General features: G+C 36.3%; 1 protein-coding gene across 1 annotated transcript in view; it reads left to right on the forward strand.

Annotated features, from left to right (window-relative positions):
- The window catches only part of NECAB1 (N-terminal EF-hand calcium binding protein 1), a 721,255-nt gene that overhangs the window by 147,158 nt on the left and 554,051 nt on the right, over positions 1-20,046 (forward strand). The window contains exon 3 of the mRNA XM_053715189.1: positions 16,896-17,004. Coding sequence (XP_053571164.1) covers positions 16,896-17,004 — 109 coding nt within the window. The remainder of the gene's footprint in view (positions 1-16,895; positions 17,005-20,046) is intronic.

Consider the following 20,046-nt stretch of genomic DNA (forward strand, 5'->3'; position numbering starts at 1 on the left):
TAATACTTTGAGATGGTAAAAAATGTTATGTATCAAGGTATCGTGTACTTTGTCTCTAGATGTACTGAGATCTAATATTGTGTGAATATATTGTAACCACTCAGTAATAACTTTAGAAAACAGATAATCATTGTTGCTATATCATTTTAGTGACACCAATACTCCAAGATATTTGTCATTGTATACTGATACTAGGGTGGCTTGATAGCGTGTATTTGTTTTCCAATTTAGCAACTCAGTAGTGTTAAGGATAAGCAATCCGTATAGGTATATGATTATTATACCGGCTTAATGATGTTTAAGAGACCAAATGAACTTGGTTGCTGTGTACAGATAATGGAACAGCTAAGTAGCGTATTGTTCAGTGTGTTACTTTTTCATGTAATTGGCAAGAGTCCATAAGCTAGTGACATATGGGATATACAATCCTACCAGGAGGGGCAAAGTTTCCCAAACCTCAAAATGCCTATAAATACACCCCTCACCACACCCACAGTTCAGTTTTACAAACTTTGCCTCCTATGGAGGTGGTGAAGTAAGTTTGTGCTAAGATTTCTACGTTGATATGCGCTTCTCAGCATTGTTGAAGCCCGATTCCTCTCAGAGTACAGCGAATGTCAGAGGGACGTGAAGGGAGTATCACTTATTTGAATACGATGATTTCCCCAACGGGGGTCTATTTCATAGGTTCTCTGTTATCTGTCGTAGAGATTCATCTCCTATATCCCTTTTCAGATCGACGATATACTCTCAATTTACCATTACCTCTACTAATAACTGTTTTAGTATTGGTTTGGCTATCTGCTATATGTGAATGGGTGTCTTTTGGTAAGTATGTTTTTTATTACTTAAGACACCTCAGCTATGGTTTGGCACTTTATGCATTTATATACAGTTCTAAATATATGTATTGTACTTATATTTGCCATGAGTCAGGTTCATGTATTTCCTTCAGCAGACTGTCAGTTTCATATTTGGGGAATTTAAACATTTTAAGAAATGTATTTCTTACCTGGGGTTTAGTCCTTTTTTCAATTGACTACTTCTTGCTATTGCAGGTATTAGACCCGCGGGTGCGTCAAATGCTAAACTTTATTGCGTCATTATTGGTGTGAAAAAAAATTTGGCGCGGAAAAAGACGTTTATGATGCAGCTTCGTCATTTCTGGCGTCATACGTGACGCCGAGACCTTTCACACGGTGGCGTCATTAGTCACCCCAGTGTGTCATTTCTGGTTATTTTTGGTGCCAAAAAAGTTTACGTTACGTTGTGCGTCATACTTGGCGCCAAATTTTTTTCATTATTTCAATACGCCATTGATGTTTGCCTCTTGCTTTTTTCTCTATCAGAGGCCTATGCTTTTGCATTTTTTCCCATTCCTGAAACTGTTATATAAGGAAATAGATAATTTTGCTTTATATGTTGTTTTTTCTCTTACATTGAGCAAGATGTCCCAATCCGATCCTGTCTCAGAAGTTTCTGCTGGAACATTGCTGCCTGAGATCGGTTCTACCAAAGCTAAGTGCATTTGTTGTAAAAGTGTAGAAATTATTCCACCAAATGTCATTTGTAATAGTTGTCATGATAAACTTTTACATGCAGATAGTGTTTCCATCAGTAATAGTACATTGCCAGTTGCAGTTCCTTCAACTTCTAATGTACATAATATACCTGTAAATTTTAAAGAATTTGTATCTGATTCTATTCTGAAGGCTTTGTCTGCATTTCCACCTTCTAATAAACTTAAAAGGTCTTTTTAAACTTCTCATTTAGCTGATGAAATTTCAAATGACCAGCAACATAATAATTTATCCTCTTCTGATGAGGATCTATCTGATTCAGAAGATCATTCCTCAGACATTGACACTGACAAATCTACTTATTTATTTAAAATAGAGTATATGCGTTCTTTATTAAAAGAAGTGTTAATTACTTTGGATATTGAGGTAACCAGTCCTATTGACGTTCAGTCTAATAAACGTTTAAATGCTGTTTTTAAACCTCCTGTGGTTTCCCCAGGGGTTTTTCCTATTCCTGAGGCTATTTCTGATATGATTTCTAGGGAATGGAATAAGCCAGGTACTTCTTTTATTCCTTCTTCAAGGTTTAAAAAATTGTATTCTTTACCAGCAAAATCTATAGAGTTTTGGGAAAAAATCCCCAAAGTTGATGGGGCTATTTCTACTCTTGCTAAACGTACCACTATTCCTATGGAAGATAGTACTTCCTTTAAGGATCCTTTAGATAGGAAGCTTGAATCTTATCTAAGGAAGGCCTATTTATATTCAGGTCATCTTCTCAGACCTGCTATTTCTTTGGCTGATGTTGCGGCTGCCTCAACTTTTTGGTTGGAGAATTTAGAGCAACGAGAATTGGATCCTGACATATCTAGCATTACTCGCTTACTGCAACATGCTAATCATTTTATTTGTGATGCCATTTTTGATATTATCAAAATTGATGTTAGATCCATGTCTTTAGCTGTATTAGCTAGAAGAGCTTTGTGGCTTAAATCTTGGAATGCTGATATGACATCTAAATCTAGATTACTATCTCTTTCTTTCCAAGGTAATAATTTATTTGGTTCTCAGTTGGATTCTATTATTTCAACTATCACTGGAGGAAAAGGAGTTTTTTTGCCTCAGGGTAAAAAACCTAAGGGTAAATCTAAGGCTTCTTACCGTTTTCGTTCCTTTCGTCAGAATAAGGAACAAAAACTCAATCCTCCTCCCAAGGAATCTGCTTCCAATTGGAAGCCTTCCTCAAATTGGAATAAATCCAAGCCATTTAGGAAACTAAAGTCTGCCCCTAAGTCCACATGAAGGTGCGGCCCTCATTCCAGCTCAGCTGGTAGGGGGCAGATTAAGGTTTTTCAAGGATTTTTGGATCAAATCTGTCCAAAATCATTGGATTCAGAGCATTGTCTCTCAGGGTTATCGAATAGGATTCAAAGTAAGACCTCCTGGGGGAAGATTTTTTCTCTCACACATTCCTGTGAATCCAGTAAAAGCTCAGGCTTTTCTGAAGTATGTTTCAGACCTGGAGTCTTCAGGGGTAATCATGCCAATTCCTCCTCAGGAACAAGGTTTGGGGTTTTATTCAAACCTATTCATTGTACCAAAGAAAGACAATTTATTCAGACCAGTTCTGGATCGGAAAATGTTGAATCGTTATGTAAGAGTACCAACTTTCAAGATGGTGACTATAAGGACAATTCTGCCTTTTGTTCAGCAAGGACATTATATGTCCACAATAGATTTGCAGGATGCATACCTTCATATTCTGATTCATCCAGAACACTATCAGTTTCTGAGATTCTCTTTTCTAGACAAGCATTACCAATTTGTTGCTCTTCCATTTGGCCTAGCAACAGCTCCAAGAATCTTTTCAAAGGTTCTGGGTGCCCTACTATCTGTAATCAGAGAACAGGGTATTGTGGTGTTTCCTTATTTGGACGATATCTTGGTACTAGCTCAGTCTTTACATACTGCAGAATCTCACACGAATCAACTAGTGTTGTTTCTTTGGAAACATGGTTGGAGGATCAATTTACCAAAACGTTTCTTGATTCCTCAGACAAGGGTCACCTTTTTAGGCTTCCAGATAGATTCAGTGTCCATGACTCTGTCTCTAACAGACAAGAGACGTTTAAAATTGGTCGCAGCATGCCGGCACCTTCAGTCTCAGTCATTCCCTTCAGTGGCTATGTGCATGGAAGTTTTAGGTCTCATGACTGCAGCATCGGACGCGATCCCCTTTGCTCATTTTCACATGAGACCTCTACAGCTTTGTATGCTGAATCAATGGTGCAGGGATTATACAAAGATATCACAATTAATATCCTTGAATCTCAATGTACGACACTCTCTGATATGGTGGATAGATCACCATCGTTTGGTTCAAGGGGCTTCTTTTGTTCGGGGTTTGGAAATCTCAAGAGGCAAGATTACCAATAAATATTTTAGAACTCCGTGCAATTCTCAGGGCTCTTCAGTTCTGGCCCCTGCTAAAGAGAGAACCGTTCATTTGTTTTCAGACAGACAATATCACAACTGTGGCTTATGTCAATCATCAGGGTGGGACTCACAGTCCCCAAGCTATGAAAGAAGTATCTCGGATACTTGCTTGGGCGGAATCCAGCCCCTGTCTAATCTCTGCGGTGCATATCCCAGGTGTAGACAATTGGGAGGCGGATTATCTCAGCCGACAGACTTTACATCCAGGGGAGTGGTCTCTCCATCCAGATGTGTTTTCTCAGATTATTCAGATGTGGGGTCTTCCAGAGATAGATCTCATGGCCTCTCATCTAAACAAGAAACTTCCCAGATACCTGTCCAGGTCCAGGGATGTTCGGGTGGAAGCAGTGGATGCGCTGACACTTCTTTGGTGTTATCATTCTGTTTACATCTTCCCGCCTCTAGTTCTCCTTCCAAGAGTGATCTCCAAAATCATCATGGAACAGTCTTTTGTGTTGCTGGTGGCTCCAGCATGGCCACACAGGTTTTGGTATGCAGATCTGGTTCGGATGTCCAGTTGCCCGCCTTGGCCACTTCCGTTACGGCCAGACCTACTATCTCAAGGTCCGTTTTTTCCATTAGGATCTCAAATCATTAAATTTGAAGGTATGGAAATTGAATGCTTAGTTCTAAGTCATAGAGGTTTCTCTGACTCAGTGATTAATACTATGTTACAAGCTCGTAAATCTGTCTCTAGAAAGATTTATTATAGAGTTTGGAAGACTTACATTTCATGGTGTTCTTCTCCTGTCATTCTTTTAGAATTTCTAGAATTTTACAGTTCCTTCAGGATGGTTTGGATAAGGGTTTGTCTTCAAGTTCCTTGAAAGGACAAATCTCCGCTCTTTCTGTTTTATTTCACAGAAAGATTGCTATACTTCCTGATATTCACTGTTTTGTACAGGCTTTAGTTCGTATTAAGCCTGTCATTAAATCAATTTCTCCTCCTTGGAGTCTTAATTTAGTTCTGAAGACTTTACAGGCTCCTCCATTTGAGCCTATGCATTCTTTGGACATTAAACTACTTTCTTGGAAAGTGTTGTTCCTTTTGGCTATCTCTTCTGCTAGAAGAGTTTCTGAGCTATCTGCTCTTTCTTGTGAGTCTCCTTTTCTGATTTTTCATCAGGATAAGGCAGTTTTGCGGACTTCTTTTCAATTTTTACCTAAGGTTGTGAATTCTAACAACATTAGTAGAGAAATTGTTGTCCCTTCCTTATGTCCCAATCCTAAGAATTCTTTAGAGAGATCCTTACATTCTTTGGATGTGGTAAGAGCTTTGAAATATTATGTGGAAGCTACTAAAGATTTCAGGAAGACTTCCAGTCTATTTGTTTTATTTTCTGGTCCTAGGAAAGGTCAGAAGGCTTTTGCTATTTCCTTGGCTTCTTGGTTGAAACTTTTGATTCATCAAGCTTATCTGGAGTCGGGTCAGGCCCCGCCTCAGAGAATTACAGCTCATTCTACTAGATCAGTCTCCACTTTGTGGGCTTATAAGAATGAAGCTTCAGTTGATCAGATTTGCAAAGCGGCGACTTGGTCCTCTTTGCATACATTTACTAAATTCTACCGTTTTTATGTATTTGCTTCTTCGGAAGCAGTTTTTGGTAGAAAAGTTCTTCAGGCAGCTGTTTCAGTTTGATTCTTCTGCTTTTGATTTAAGTTTTTTCTTTCAAAAATGAAAATAAACTTATTTTTTTGGGTTGTGGATTAATTTTTTCAGCGAAATATGGCTGTTTTTATTTTTATTCCCTCCCTCTCTTGACTCTTGAGTGGAAGACTCCACATCTTGGGTATTGATATCCCATATGTCACTAGCTCATGGACTCTTGCCAATTACATGAAAAAAAAACATAATTTATGTAAGAACTTACCTGATAAATTCATTTCTTTCATATTGGCAAGAGTCCATGAGGCCCACCCTTTTTATGGTTATGATTTTTTGTATAAATCACAATTATTTCCAAATTTCCTTGGTTGATGCTTTCTACTCCTTTGTTGTTGAAATAAGTAGCAGCTACTTCATTATGGCCTTCGGAAAAAAAGCCGGTGTAGCCGGCGAAACATGTCAGGAGTAGGGGAAATTGGGACCCCTCTGTTTTAATCTAGAAGTACTAGTTTAGTTGTTAAATTGGAATATCTGAGCTGACGATGACCGTATTCTCAGATTAATCAGACAGATATAATCATCGGGGAGCAGCCCGCTGTGATATTACTTGAGACTCATGTCTCATATAGTTGATAACTTTATCCGCCTTTACAATGCAATCCTAGCTACCTTAAATTATTGTGAGATTCACAAGTAACACATGAATTAGCTGTATATAGCACTAATCCTGTAATTGTCACCTTAAAGCATCAACGGACAGCTCACTGCACAGCATAGTATCTGTTCATATATCTAACTGTTGCTTATTGTAAACAAATAGGATCTAACCAATGGTAATTTAATTAACACATCAATACGCTGAATAACCAGTAGGTCCTCCTTTATATACACGACAAACAAGCTTTTCAGTTATTTGACTTAACAGCGAAATACTACGTTATATTTAAACTGCCTATATTGTACAATAATGTTACACACTGAATGACACGCTACTAAGTTGTCTCACTATTTACATACAGCACCGTAGTTCATATACTGATATTGGGGAATATTTGCAGTCCTGACCATATAAAATTATTACGTGATTCACAAGTAACATAATGAAGTAGCTGCTACTTATTTCAACAACAGGCAGATAACCAACGATAATTTATTAACACGGAAATATGCTCAACAATCAGCAGGTTCTGCTATACATATATAATAAGTAAGCCCTTCAGTTATTTGATCTGATGGTGTAATATTTCGTTCCACTCAAACCGCCTAAACTCTAAAATCCAGTTACACACGGAATAACACGCTACCTAGTTGTGCTATTGTTTACATACAGCTTCCAAGAACGAATATTGATATTGAATAATAGTGGTAGCTTTAACAATCCTACATTATTGCGTGACTCAATAGTAACATACTGATAAGCTATACCCAATACTATTTTTGTATTAGTCATCATAATGTATTAACGGACAGCTCGTCACACAGTTGAATATAAGTTTATAGATTAAACTGTTATTTATTTTAAACAACAAGCATCTAACCAACGGTAACCTTATTCATTTATAAATATGTTGAACAGCCAGCAGAGCAAACACGCTCATTAGTTATCTGACCTGACGGCAGAATACAGTGGTTTAATCAGACCACTTTAATTGTAATAACAAAGTAACACACTGGACAATATGCTACTTAGCTGTTCCATTATCTGTACACAGCAGATAATGTTCATTTGGTCTCTTAAACATCATTAAGCCAGTATAATAATCTTATATACCTATACGGATTGCTTATCCTTAACACTATTGAGTTGCTAAATTGGTAAACAAATACACGCTATCAAGCCACCCTAGTATCAGTATACAATGACAAATCTCTTGGAGTATTGGTGTCACTAAAATGATATAGCAACTTTATTTACCAACAACGATTATCTGTTTTCTAAAGTTATTACTGAGTGGTTACAATATATTCACACAATATTAGATCTCAGTACATCTAGAGACAAAGTACAAGATACCTTGATACATAACATTTTTTACCATCTCAAAGTATTATCTTTGGCTTGAAATCGTACTATCCTATTTATAACAGTCAGTTTGCCTATACAATTACTGCAGTATAATATCATTAGGTGATATCACTAGTGCAATTGGCATGCTTACTGCTGTATACATATGCATCACGCAGTAAACATTATAGTATTAATCTAACTTTTACTATAACAAGTCCAACAGCCAGTGGATATTGTAATTATCTAAGTAACGATTTCTAACATGGCTCTTATGATACCCTACCTATTAATTTAGATGTTTTCAGCATTACTAGATAAAGTATTAGACTTAATACCAATAGGTACCTATTATAGACCAAATTGAGGTCACACCGTGTGTACCTATATAGTTTTGCTCAACCACAATCAACAGTATATCATTACCCCGAATGAACTCACAATGACTTATCTGTTAATTAAGTCATAACTCAATTCGCCTGGTAATATCCAGACGATCTTACCTATTACAACTACTAGTCCTCTAGGGTTTTTAAGTGAGCCCAATTTTTAATCAATTCTTATTAAAGTTTATGTTTTAATGTGTTATTTTTTCCCAAACAAATTTGTCACTTGAGGGAGTGAGTGCTATTACTGTGTACACCTTCCTAGCAACTTTCTTTGGTTGTCAATTTTCTATGCAATGGTTTTCCTCACAGGGATCTATTTCATAGGTTCTCTGTTATCGGGCGTAGAGACTCATCTCCTACCTCCATTTTCAGATCGACAATATACTCTCCTATTCCATTACCTCTACTGATGACCGTTTCAGTACTGGTTTGGCTATCTGCTATATGTGGATGGGTGTCTTTTGTTAAGTATGTTTTCATTTACTTAAGACACTCTCAGCTATGGTTTGGCACTTTATGTATTTATATGAAGTTCTAAATATATGTATTGTACTTTTATTTGCCATAATTCAGGTTTCAGTATATTTCCTTTTGCAGACCGTAAGTTTCATATCTGGGAAATGCATTTTTTAGAAAAATGTATTTCTTACCTGGGGTATAGTCTTTTTTACAGTTGACTGTCATTTTAAATTCGCGGGCAGAATTAGGCTTGCGAGGGCGCAAAATGTCAAACTATATTGTGTAATTTTTGGTGCAATATTTTTTTGGTGCAAAGTTACGTTCGATGATGCAAATTTGTCATTTCCGGCATCTTTGTCGACGCCGAGTCCTTTCACAAGGTTGCGTCTTCAATGACGCGAGTTTGTCATTTCCGGATTTTGTTAATGCCAAAAAAAATTCTCTGTTTGTTTGGGCGTCATTCTTTGCGCCAAATATTTTCATAATTTAAACCCCATTCCTATATGCCTCTTGCCTTCTCTATCAGAGTGCTATGCTGTTGCATTTTTTTCCCCATTCCTGAAACTGCCATATAAGGAAATTGATAATTTTGCTTTATATGTTGTTTTTTCTCTTACATTTGCAAGATGTCTCAATCTGATCCTGTCTCAGAAAACACTATTGGAATGGAATCCTGCTGACTGATAACAGTTCTACCAAAGCTAAGTACATTTGTTTTAATCTTATGGAGATTATATCTCCAGCTGTGGTTTGTAATAAGTTGTCATGATAAACTTTTACATGCAGAGAATGTGTCCATCAGTAATAGTACATTGCCTGTTGCTGTTCTTTTAACATCTAATTTACAAGATATACCTGTGAATTTATAAGAATTTATTGCTGATTCTATTCAGAAGGCTTTGTCTGCCATCCTGCCTTCTAATAAATGTAAAGGCCTTTTTAAACTTCTCATAAAGTTGATGAAATTTCAAATGACCGACAATATACTGAATTATCCTCCTCTCATGAGGATCTATCTGATTCAGAAGATCCTTCCTCAGATATTGACACTGACAAATCTACTTTTTTATTTAAAATGGAGTACATTCGTTCTTTTGTTGAAGAAGTGTTGATTATATTGGATATTGAGGAGACTAGTCCTCTTGATATTAAAGCTAGTAAACATTTAAATTCTGTTTATAAAACTCCTGGGGTTATTTCAAGAGTTTTTTTTTAGTTCCTGATGCTATTTCTAATATGATTTCTAAGGAATGGAATAAGCCTGGTACTTCTTTTATTCCTTCTTTAAGGTTTAGAAAATTGTATCCTTTGCCAGCAGTTAGATTGGAGTTTTGGGAAAAGATCCCAAAAGTTGATGGGGCTATCTCTACTCTTGCTAAACGTACTACTATTCCTATGAAATATAGTATTTCTTTTAAAGATCCTTTAGATAGGAGACTTGAATCTTATCTAAGGAAAGCTTATTTATTTTCAGGTCTTCTTTTTAGGCCTGCAATTTCTTTGGCTGATGTTGCAGCTGCTTCAACTTTTTGGTTGGAAACTTTAGCGCAACAAGTATCAAATCATGATATGTCTAGCATTATTAACTTGATTCAACATGCTAATAATTTTATTTGTGATGAAATTTTTTGATATCATCAAAATTGATGTTAAATCTCTGTCTATTTTAGCTAGAAAAGCTTTGTGGCTTAAATCTTGGACTGCTGATATGACTTCTAAGTCCAGATTGCTATTTCTTTCCTTCCAAGGTAATAAATTATTTGTTTCACAGTTGGATTCAATAATTTCAACTGTCACTGGGGGAAGGGAGTTTTTTTGCCTCAAAATAAGGAACAGAAAACCTAATTCTTCCCCAAGGAATTTGTTTCCAATTGGAAGCCTTCTTCAAATTGGAATAAATCCAAGCCATTTAAGAGATCAAAGCCAGCCCCTAAATCTGCATGAAGGTGCGGCTCTTATTCCAGCTCAGCTGGTAGGGGGCAGATTAAGATTTTCTAAGATATTTGGATCAATTTGGTTCAAAATCATTGGATTCAGAATATTGTCTCTCAGGGGTACAGAATAAGATTCAGAGTAAGACCGCCTGTGAGAAGATTTTTTCTCTCATGCATTCCAGCAAACCCAGTAAAGGCTCAGGCTTTCCTGAAGTGTGTTTCAGACCTGGAGTTATCTGGGGTAATCATGCCAGTTCCGTTTCAGGAACAGGATCTGGGGTTTTATTTAAATCTATTCATTGTCCCAAAGAAATTAAATTCATTCAGACCAGTTTGGATCTGAAAATTTTGAATCGATATGTAAGAGTACCAACTTTCAAAATGGTGACTATAAGGTCTATTCTGCTTTTTGTTCAGCAAGGGCATTATATGCCCACAATAGACTTAGAGGATGCATATCTTCATATTCTGATTCATCCAGATTGCTTTCAATTTCTGATATTCTCTTTTTTAGACAAGCATTACCAATTTGTTGCTCTTCCTTTTTGGCCTAGCGATAGCTCTAGGAATCTTTTCAAAGGTTCTTGGTGTCTTACTCTCTGTTATCAGAGAGCGGGGTGTAGCAGTGTTTCCTTATTTGGACGATATCTTGGTACTTGCTCAGTATTTACGTTCTGCAGAATCTCACACAAATCAACTACTGTTGTTTCTTCAAAGACATGGTTGGAGGATCAATTTACCAAAAAATTCCTTGATTCCTCAAACAAGGGTCACCTTTTTAGGTTTCCAGATAGATTCAGTGTCCATGACTCTTTATCTAACAGACAAGAGACAATTTAAATTGATTTCAGCTTATCGGAACCTTCAGTCTCTATTATTCCCTTCCGTAGCTATGTGCATGGAAGTTTTAGGTCTCATGACTGCAGCATCGGACGCGATTCTCTTTGCTCGTTTTCTCCAGCTTTGTTTGCTGAATCAATGGTGCAGGGATTATACAAGGATATCACAATTAATATCCTTAAATACCAATGTTCGACTATCTCTGACTTGGTGGTTATATCACCATCGTATAGTTCTAGGGGCCTCTTTGGTTCGTCCAACCTGGACTGTGATCACAACAGATGCGAGTCTTTTCAGGTTGGGGAGCTGTTTGGGGATCTCTGACAGCACAAGCGGTTTGGAAATCTCAAGAGGCGAGATTACCAATCAATATTTTGGAACTTTGCAATTTTCAGGGCTCTTCAGGGTTGGTCTCTGTTGAAGAGAGAACCGTTCATTTGTTTTCAGACAGACAATATCACAGCTGTGGCATATGTCAATTATCAAGGTAGGACTCACAGTTCCCTAGCTATGATAGAAGTATCTTGAATACTTTCTTGGGCGGAATCCAGCTCTTGTCTAATTTCTGTGGTACATATCCCAGGTGTAGATAATTGGGAAGCGGATTATCTCTCCATTCAGATGTGTTTTCTCAGATTGTTCAGATGTGGGGTCTAACAGAAATAGATCTGATGGCTTCTCATCTAAACAAGAAACTTCCCAGGTACCTGTCCAGGTCCAGGGATCTTCAGGCGGAAGCAGTGTATGTGTTGACACTTCCTTGGTGCTACCAACCTACTTATATTTTCCCGCCTCTAGTTCTTCTTCCAAGAGTGATATCCAAAATCATCATGGAACAGTCATTTGTATTGCTGGTAGCTCCAGCATGGCCTTACAGGTTTTGGTATGCGGATCTTGTTCGGATGTCCAGTTGCCAACCTTGGCCTCTTCCATTTAGGTCAGATCTTCTGTCTCAAGGTCCGTTTTTTTCCATCAGAATTTCAAATCATTAAATTTGAAGGTGTGGGAATTGAACGCCTAGTGCTTAGTCATAGAGGTTTCTCTGACTCAGTGATTAATACTATGTTACAGGCTTGTAAATCTGCTTCTAGAAAGATTTATTATTGAGTTTGGAAAACTTATTTTCATGGTGTTCTTCTCATAAACTCGCTTGGTATTCTTTCAGAATTCCTAGAATTTTACAGTTTCTTCAGGATGGTTTGGATAAGGTTTTGTCTGCAAGTTCCTTGAAGGGACAAATATTTGCTCTTTCTGTCTTATTTCACAGAAAGATTGCTAAGCTTTCTGATATTCACTGTTTTTAACAGGCTTTGGTTTGTATCAAGCCTGTCATTAAATCAATCTCTCCTCCTTGGAGTCTTAATTTGGTTTTGAAGGCTTTACAGGCTCCTCCATTTGAGCCTATGCATTCTTTGGATATTAAGCTACTTTCTTGGAAAGTGTTGTTCCTTTTGGCCATCTCTTCTGCTAGAAGAGTTTCTGAATTATCTACTCTTTATTGTGAATCTCCTTTTCTGATTTTTCATCAGGATAAGGCGGTTTTTCGGACTTCATTTAAATTATTTCCCAAGGTTGTGATTTCTAACAACATTAATAGAGAAATCATTGTCCCTTCCTTGTGTCCTAATCCTAAGAATTCTTTGGAGACATCCTTCCATTCTTTGGATGTGGTAAGAGCTTTGAAATATTATGTTGAAGCTATTAAAGATTTCATGAAGACTTCTAGTCTATTTGTTATCTTTACTGGTTCTATGAAAGGTCAGAGGGCTTCTGCCGTTTCCTTGGCTTCATGGTTAAAGCTTTGGTTTCATTCAGCTTATTTGGGGTTGGGTCAAGCCCCGTCTAAGAGAATTACAGTTCATTCTACTAGATCAGTCTCCACTTTGTGGGCTTTTAAGAATGAAGCTTCAGTTGATCAGACTTGCAAAGCAGCAACCTGGTCTTCTTTGCATACATTTACTAAATTCTACCGTTTTGATGTATTCGCTTCTTTGGAAGCAGTTTTTGGTAGAAAAGTTCTTCAGGCAGCTGTTTCAGTTTGATTCTTCTGCTTATGTTTTAAGTTTTTTCTTTTCATTTAATGAGAATTAACTTATATTTTAGGTTGTGGATTATTTTTTCAGCGAGAAATGGCTGTTTTTATTTTATCCCTCCCTCTCTAGTGACTCTTGTGCGGAGTTCAACATCTTGGGTATTGCTATCCCATACATCACTAGCTCATGGACTCTTGCCAATTACATGAAAGAAAACATAATTTATGTAAGAACTTACCTGATAGATTCATTTCTTTCATATTGGCAAGAGTCCATGAGGCCCACCCTTTTTGTGGTGGTTATGATTTTTTGTACAAAGCACAATTATTTCCAAATTCCTATGTTGATTCTTTTTACTCCTTTCTTTATCACCCTGCTTCTTGGCTATTCATTAAACTGAATCGTGGGTGTGGTGAGGGGTGTATTTATAGGCATTTTGAGGTTTGGGAAAATTTGCCCCTCCTGGTAGGATTGTATATCCCATACATCACTAGCTCATGGACTCTTGCCAATATGAAATAAATGAATTTATCAGGTAAGTTCTTACATAAATTATGTTTTTCTTTTCTGTTTTGAAAGGTGTTTCTTTTTCTTCTCACATCCCCCAACTCATATTTAGGAATAAAAATGTAATATTCACAACAGATATTTTACAATAAAGTATATTAATTGTTATTAATCACAAACTCACTCTCTGCTGGTCTCGGCTGTTCATCTCTTCCTGATGTTCAGCTGCTCTCTCTCTGCAGATCAGCTCTGTCTCTGCTGCTCAACTGTCTCTTTGCTCACCAGTCACTCGTCCCCAATGAGACACCACCAAAAAGGTAGTTCCCTGGCTGCAGAGCTGCGAACAGTTGCAGATATTGCATGCCATAGGGCTGCGATGGACATAAAAATAATACCAGTTTGAGTATTGAGCATGTAATAAAACAAATGAAATGGGTAAAAAGATGTGATAAAGAAAAAGTATGTTTTAGCGTCTATACAAAAAATTCTGTGAACAAAGGGACAGTCTGTTTAAAAGAAAAAAAAATCTCCTCTGCTCACCCTAATCTATAGGGAATTTAGTTTAAAAGACAATTGGAATATACCCCTAATATACACTCATTTACCCAACATAATTCAGTTTCAAGCTATTTGATTTTTTGTTGTACTCACTGTATGATAGAGTGCTAAACCCACACCTTTGGAGCATGGATGCAAATCTCAAAAAATGATGGTAACAGTAGTACTTATCGGAGAGGTGGGGACCAGTTAACAAAAACAGGTGATGGTAGATATGTCTGCAAAAGTTTGGCTGGTGGTTGTATTGACATGTATTTATTAGCAAATTGAAGCCAGCAGTATGGAATTTGTGTTTGGCTTGCAGTATAACATTTCCACTTTTTTCCCCACAAAGACTGGGAAGTACTCAGAGTATGTTCAATTAAGCTATTCAGAGTTAACATTAAAGAAGGTTTCTGCTTAGAAAATCTTGTCTGAATTTCTCCTTCCAAGCAAAATTGACTATGGCTTGGATCTTTACTCTTATAATGTTTGTACAGTATAGTTCATACATCTAGGGTATGTAGATTGTTTCATTTTAATGCTATGAGGAGGACTATATACCATTTGAATAGATATTTGACTAAATACATTGTTAAATGAGGATACATTTTTTTCATTCAAATTAAAAGGGATTTTGAGAAGATACAAATATATTTACACATACATGCTTCATATTAGAATGTGTGCGGTGGCAGTAGGTTTTGACTTCACATTAATGTTAAAATGGGCCATGCCTTAAAGGTATACTAAACCCACAGTTTTATTCTTTTATGATTCATACAGAGAATGCAATTTTAAGCAACTTTTTAATTTACTCCTATTATAATTTTTTCTTCGTTCTCTTGGTATCTCTTTTTGAAAAAACAAACAAAAAACGAATGAAAGTTTAGGAGTCAGCCCATTTTTGGTTCAGTACCCTGGATAGCGCTTGGTTTCTACATTTACAAATTTATTTTTGGGATTTTTTTTTGTAATAAAATCCATATTTATCTGAAGAAAGGTTGTCAGACACTTCATTCCACCTATACTGACATAAGAACATTTGCTTGAAAGAAGTATGGTTCTGTTGTTCAGGTGTGAAAAGAAAGTTGTCAAATGAAACCACACAATGTTCTGTGACAGGCACAGATACAGGCAGAGCAAGAGAAACACGTGAAGGAAGAAACAGATTTAGGTGGTGGTGGGATAAAGAGAGATGCAGTCTGTGAGATAAAATACATTTGAAGAGTGGAGATAGAGATAGGCACAAAATATTTTGATGATGGACAGTTATGCTCACACTGAATAGCAAAGGCATAAGTTCAACTGTAGTTTCCATTGTTAAAGGGATACTAAACCAAAAAAATGTATTACATTTAGCCACCAATAAGCAAGCATAACCCAGGTTCTGAACCAAAAATGGGCCCGGCTCCTAAGTTTTACATTCCTGGTTTTAAAATAAAGAAGCAAGAGAACAATGGCGATAGGAGTAAATTAGAATGTTGCTTAAAGGGACAGTCTAGTCCAAAATAAACTTTCATGATTCAGATAGGGCATGTAATTTTAAACAATTTTCCAATTTACTTTTATCACCAATTTTGCTTTGTTCTCTTGGTATTCTTAGTTGAAAGCTTAACATAGGAGGTTCATATGCTAATTTCTTAGACCTTGAGGGCCGCCTCTTAAGAATGCATTTTGACAGGTTTTTCACCACTAGAGGGTGTTAGTTCATGTGTTTCATATAGATAACACTGTGCTCATGCACGTGAAGTTACCTTGGAGCCATCACTGATTGGCTAAACTGCAAGTCTTTCAAAAGAACTGAAATAAAGGGGCAGTTTGCAGAGGCTTAGATACAAGATAATCACAGAGGTAAAAAATATATAAATATAACTGTGTTGGTTATGCAAAACTGGGGAATGGGTAAAAAAGGGATTATCTATCTTTTAAAACAATAACAATTCTGGTGTAGACTGTCCCTTTAAAATTGCATACTCTGAATCAGTAAATAAATCATTTGAGTTTAGTATCCCTTTAAGCCCAATTTTTTACTTTTATGTGACACATTTAAATTTGAATTTTGAGTCCACAATCCCTGTGTGGTAATAAGCTATATGATAATAATTAGTTATTATGTATCTTGTATTACAGTCATCTTAGAGTGTTGCAGCTTCTAAAAAAACAAAACAGGCATGTAACATGAAATGTCAGAAGTGTCAAATATCAAAAGGTTACACAATTGCTACTGGCAGGTATATTAAAAGTAATGCTAATTTAATTTACATTCAATGGAATATTACCAAATATGTCATCTTCTAAGCTAGAAAGTAATAATGTCTCAATGCTGATATATATATATATATATATATATATGAAAGTCCAATGCAAAACAGAACAAATAACTGAAAATAAATACAATTGTAACAGACACAGGTATTCCGTCTTTTCCTTCCGATGGGGACAATTTGTAAATACTGCATTTTTACAACCTATAATCAAGACGATGGCTTAAGGTTTAGCTTTGAAGAATCTTAAAAAAATGTAAATGCATCTCCTAATTACATGTTTATATTTTGTTCTGGTACAGATGATGGAAAGTTATCCTTTGAAGAATTCAAAGCTTATTTTACTGATGGAATTCTAAGTGCTGAGGAACTGAGCGAGCTTTTCCATACAATTGATACGCACAAAACTGAGTAAGGAGTGCTTTGAAATGTTTTTGATAATTCATTTTCAGTTATTTTTACTTTAAACACTAACAATGAAGAGGTGTATTATAGACATACAAAGAACATTTTCTTCCTTTGTCTGTAATTTGCTTGTGAACAAAGAAATAAAAGTTAATTATGGTAGTTAAATTGTGACAGAAACATTAAGTAACAACATTTTAGGTGTTTTAACAATATTATGTCATAGAAATGTTTTTATTTGTGTTGTCAATGTAGAAACATGAGGTGAAGCAATAACTTTAATAGATTGGTTATAGGGCAACCACTATTTAATTGTATGGGCAAAATGTTGAGCCACCACTTGCACTGGGAATTTGCATTGGTTATTGGGTGCAAATTGGCAACTCACCAACCTACTGACTTTCAATCAAGGCCGGCATTTTTGCTCACCATGGTATATGTCTTACTATAGAACCGTGTGGGCTAAGAGTTCTGCTTGTATTCTTTTCTTTATATTCTGAACTAATTGTGGTTAAAAATTCAGATGTATTCATTTTATAACCGTGGTACATAATGTTTGTTTTGACTATGCTGCACTGCTACTTTTCTCATTTTATATAACTATGTTTGACAATGTTCACTGTAACTTGTGTTGCTACACTTGGGGAATAGCATAGGGCAGTAATAGCTAACCTTGGCACCCCTGATGTTTCTGAACTATATTCACCATGCTGCTCAACTAGACTGCAGAGTGCCTAAGCAGCTGCATCATGGGTAATGTAGTTCCAAAACATTCTGGGGTGCCAAGGTTAGTCATTTTTGGTATAGGGTATTGGGTCTCAGTGCACTCAGAAACTAATGCAAAGTACATCTGCAATCCAAACAAATGTTAATAATTCCCTGTATATTGCAACATCTTCATGTTGCCATTTCTAAATCCCAGCCTTATGTGAATTTAGTTGTTTTATTTCTTATGCAGTCAGGGGCATTATTGCTAGTTTATACTCGCACCCCTGTTTGAATGTTTAGCATTTGCATGTGGACTGAGCACATGGTGGTTTATGTTTCATATATAATTATGTGCAGTGCTGGAGGTGATTTGTTGTATGGATGGGCTTATCAGGATTCTAAAGTCTCTAGAGTTTTGTTAACATACGTAATGATTTTTTTTTCTTGGGTAATTTTACACAGCTTCTTTTCTGAGATAATTATATGAGTATCTGATGTTCTCTGTTCATTAGTGTCAGAATTGGTCATCTACTGGGAATTACTGCTCTGCAAGATAACTTTTATATATGCAGCTATACTTATGTTCCATATATCTGCTTAAAGGGACATTAGATTCAGTATTGTATTTTTCGCAGATAAGTTTCATATGCTCTATCTATATCTATCTATCAATCTATCTATCTATCTCTATCTATCTATCTATCTATCTATCTATCTCTATCTATCTATCTATCATTGCTTTGTGTGTTTACTGTAGAATAGTGACTGAGTCTAATTCTTAGTAACTAGTACAGAGCAGTCTCTGAGAATACACTGGGTCTCATTAATGATAGCCAAACCAGGTTCCCAGGCAGCTTCTGTTTGCAATATTTAATCTTGCACATGCAATCTCTTGTGCAGCCTTTTCTTGTGCAACATTCAGCACAAGAGCTGGACACACTAGTTATCTGGAATGAATTGGCCTGGGATGTTGTAAATCTGCCATCTCTAAGGGCTAGATTACAAGCAATGCACTATTTATTATTTGCACATTAACACCGCTAGAAGTAAGCTTTTTGCGCACGTTGGGTTGCGAGCGTATTACACGTTGAAAGTAAAAAAATTTGCTTGCGTGCTAACCTGACGCACACAAAAAGCCAAAATTAGAAAATCACTACCACATTAATGTTTTCCCCCATACACTTCAACGGAGCGTAAAAGGTGGAAAAAAAACCACCCAAAAAGTCGTACAAACCTGATCACGTTTATTCAAGTGCACTAACCCGACATGAAATATTATTATTTTACGCTCCAATGTTCTTTACATAGCAGCATATGTTATATTTATTCTTAAAGGGACACTAAACCCATTTTTTTTCTTTTGTGATTCAGATGAGCATGCAATTTTAAGAAACTTTCTAATTTACTCCTTATCAAATTTTCTTCATTCTCTCGGTATCTTTATTTGAAATGCAAGAATGTAAGTTCAGATGTCGGCCCATTTTTTAACCTGGATTGTTCTTGCTGATTGGTGGATACATTCATCCACCAATAAACAAGTGCTTTCCAGGGTGCTGAACCAAACAAAAAGCTTAGATGCCTTCTTTTTCAAATAAAGATAGCAAGAGAACGAAGAAAAATTGATAATAAGAGTAAATTAGAAAGTTGCTTAAAATTGCATGCTCTGTCTGAATAACTAAATAAAAAAATGTGGGTTCAGTGTCCCTTTTAATATATATATATATATATATATATATATATAATATATATATATATATATATACAAAGAATGCCCAGGCACTCCTATGTATAAAATGTTGGGCTTCTGTGTAGCAGACATGTTTTGTGCCCTTAGGCACTTTTCACTGTTCACAGGTGTCCCAGCCTACTCCCCCTTCTTAAAGGTATATTAAAACAATTACTATGTCCTCACTATTAACCATTTACATATTGATATGCACCACTTCGGGGGCAATGTCGTAATCTTGGATTGAGATTCGTACATTAAGGAAGCCCTTAGGCAGTTAGAAGACAAAGAAGTGTATACGAAATTAAAAGGCAATCCGACTACACACTATAAAAAAGATTCTGACTGATATAGTGAAGACTGCCAGGTATAATAATGTAATCACTCAGAGGACAGAGGAAATGTTGATACCTGAGAATCCTGTGACCCCCGTGTTTCACTACTTCCCAAAGATCTACAAAGACATGAAAAATCCACCTGGGCGCCCCATAATAGCAGGCATTAACGAATCCCTCTCGGATTTAATTGATAGTTTTCTCCAACCTCTAGTTAGAGGATTACCCAGCTTTATACAAGACACCACATCTTCACTACTAAAATTGCAAAAGATCAAG

This window comes from Bombina bombina, chromosome 5 (assembly GCF_027579735.1).
Source record: "Bombina bombina isolate aBomBom1 chromosome 5, aBomBom1.pri, whole genome shotgun sequence".
In the NCBI taxonomy this organism is placed as follows: domain Eukaryota; kingdom Metazoa; phylum Chordata; class Amphibia; order Anura; family Bombinatoridae; genus Bombina; species Bombina bombina.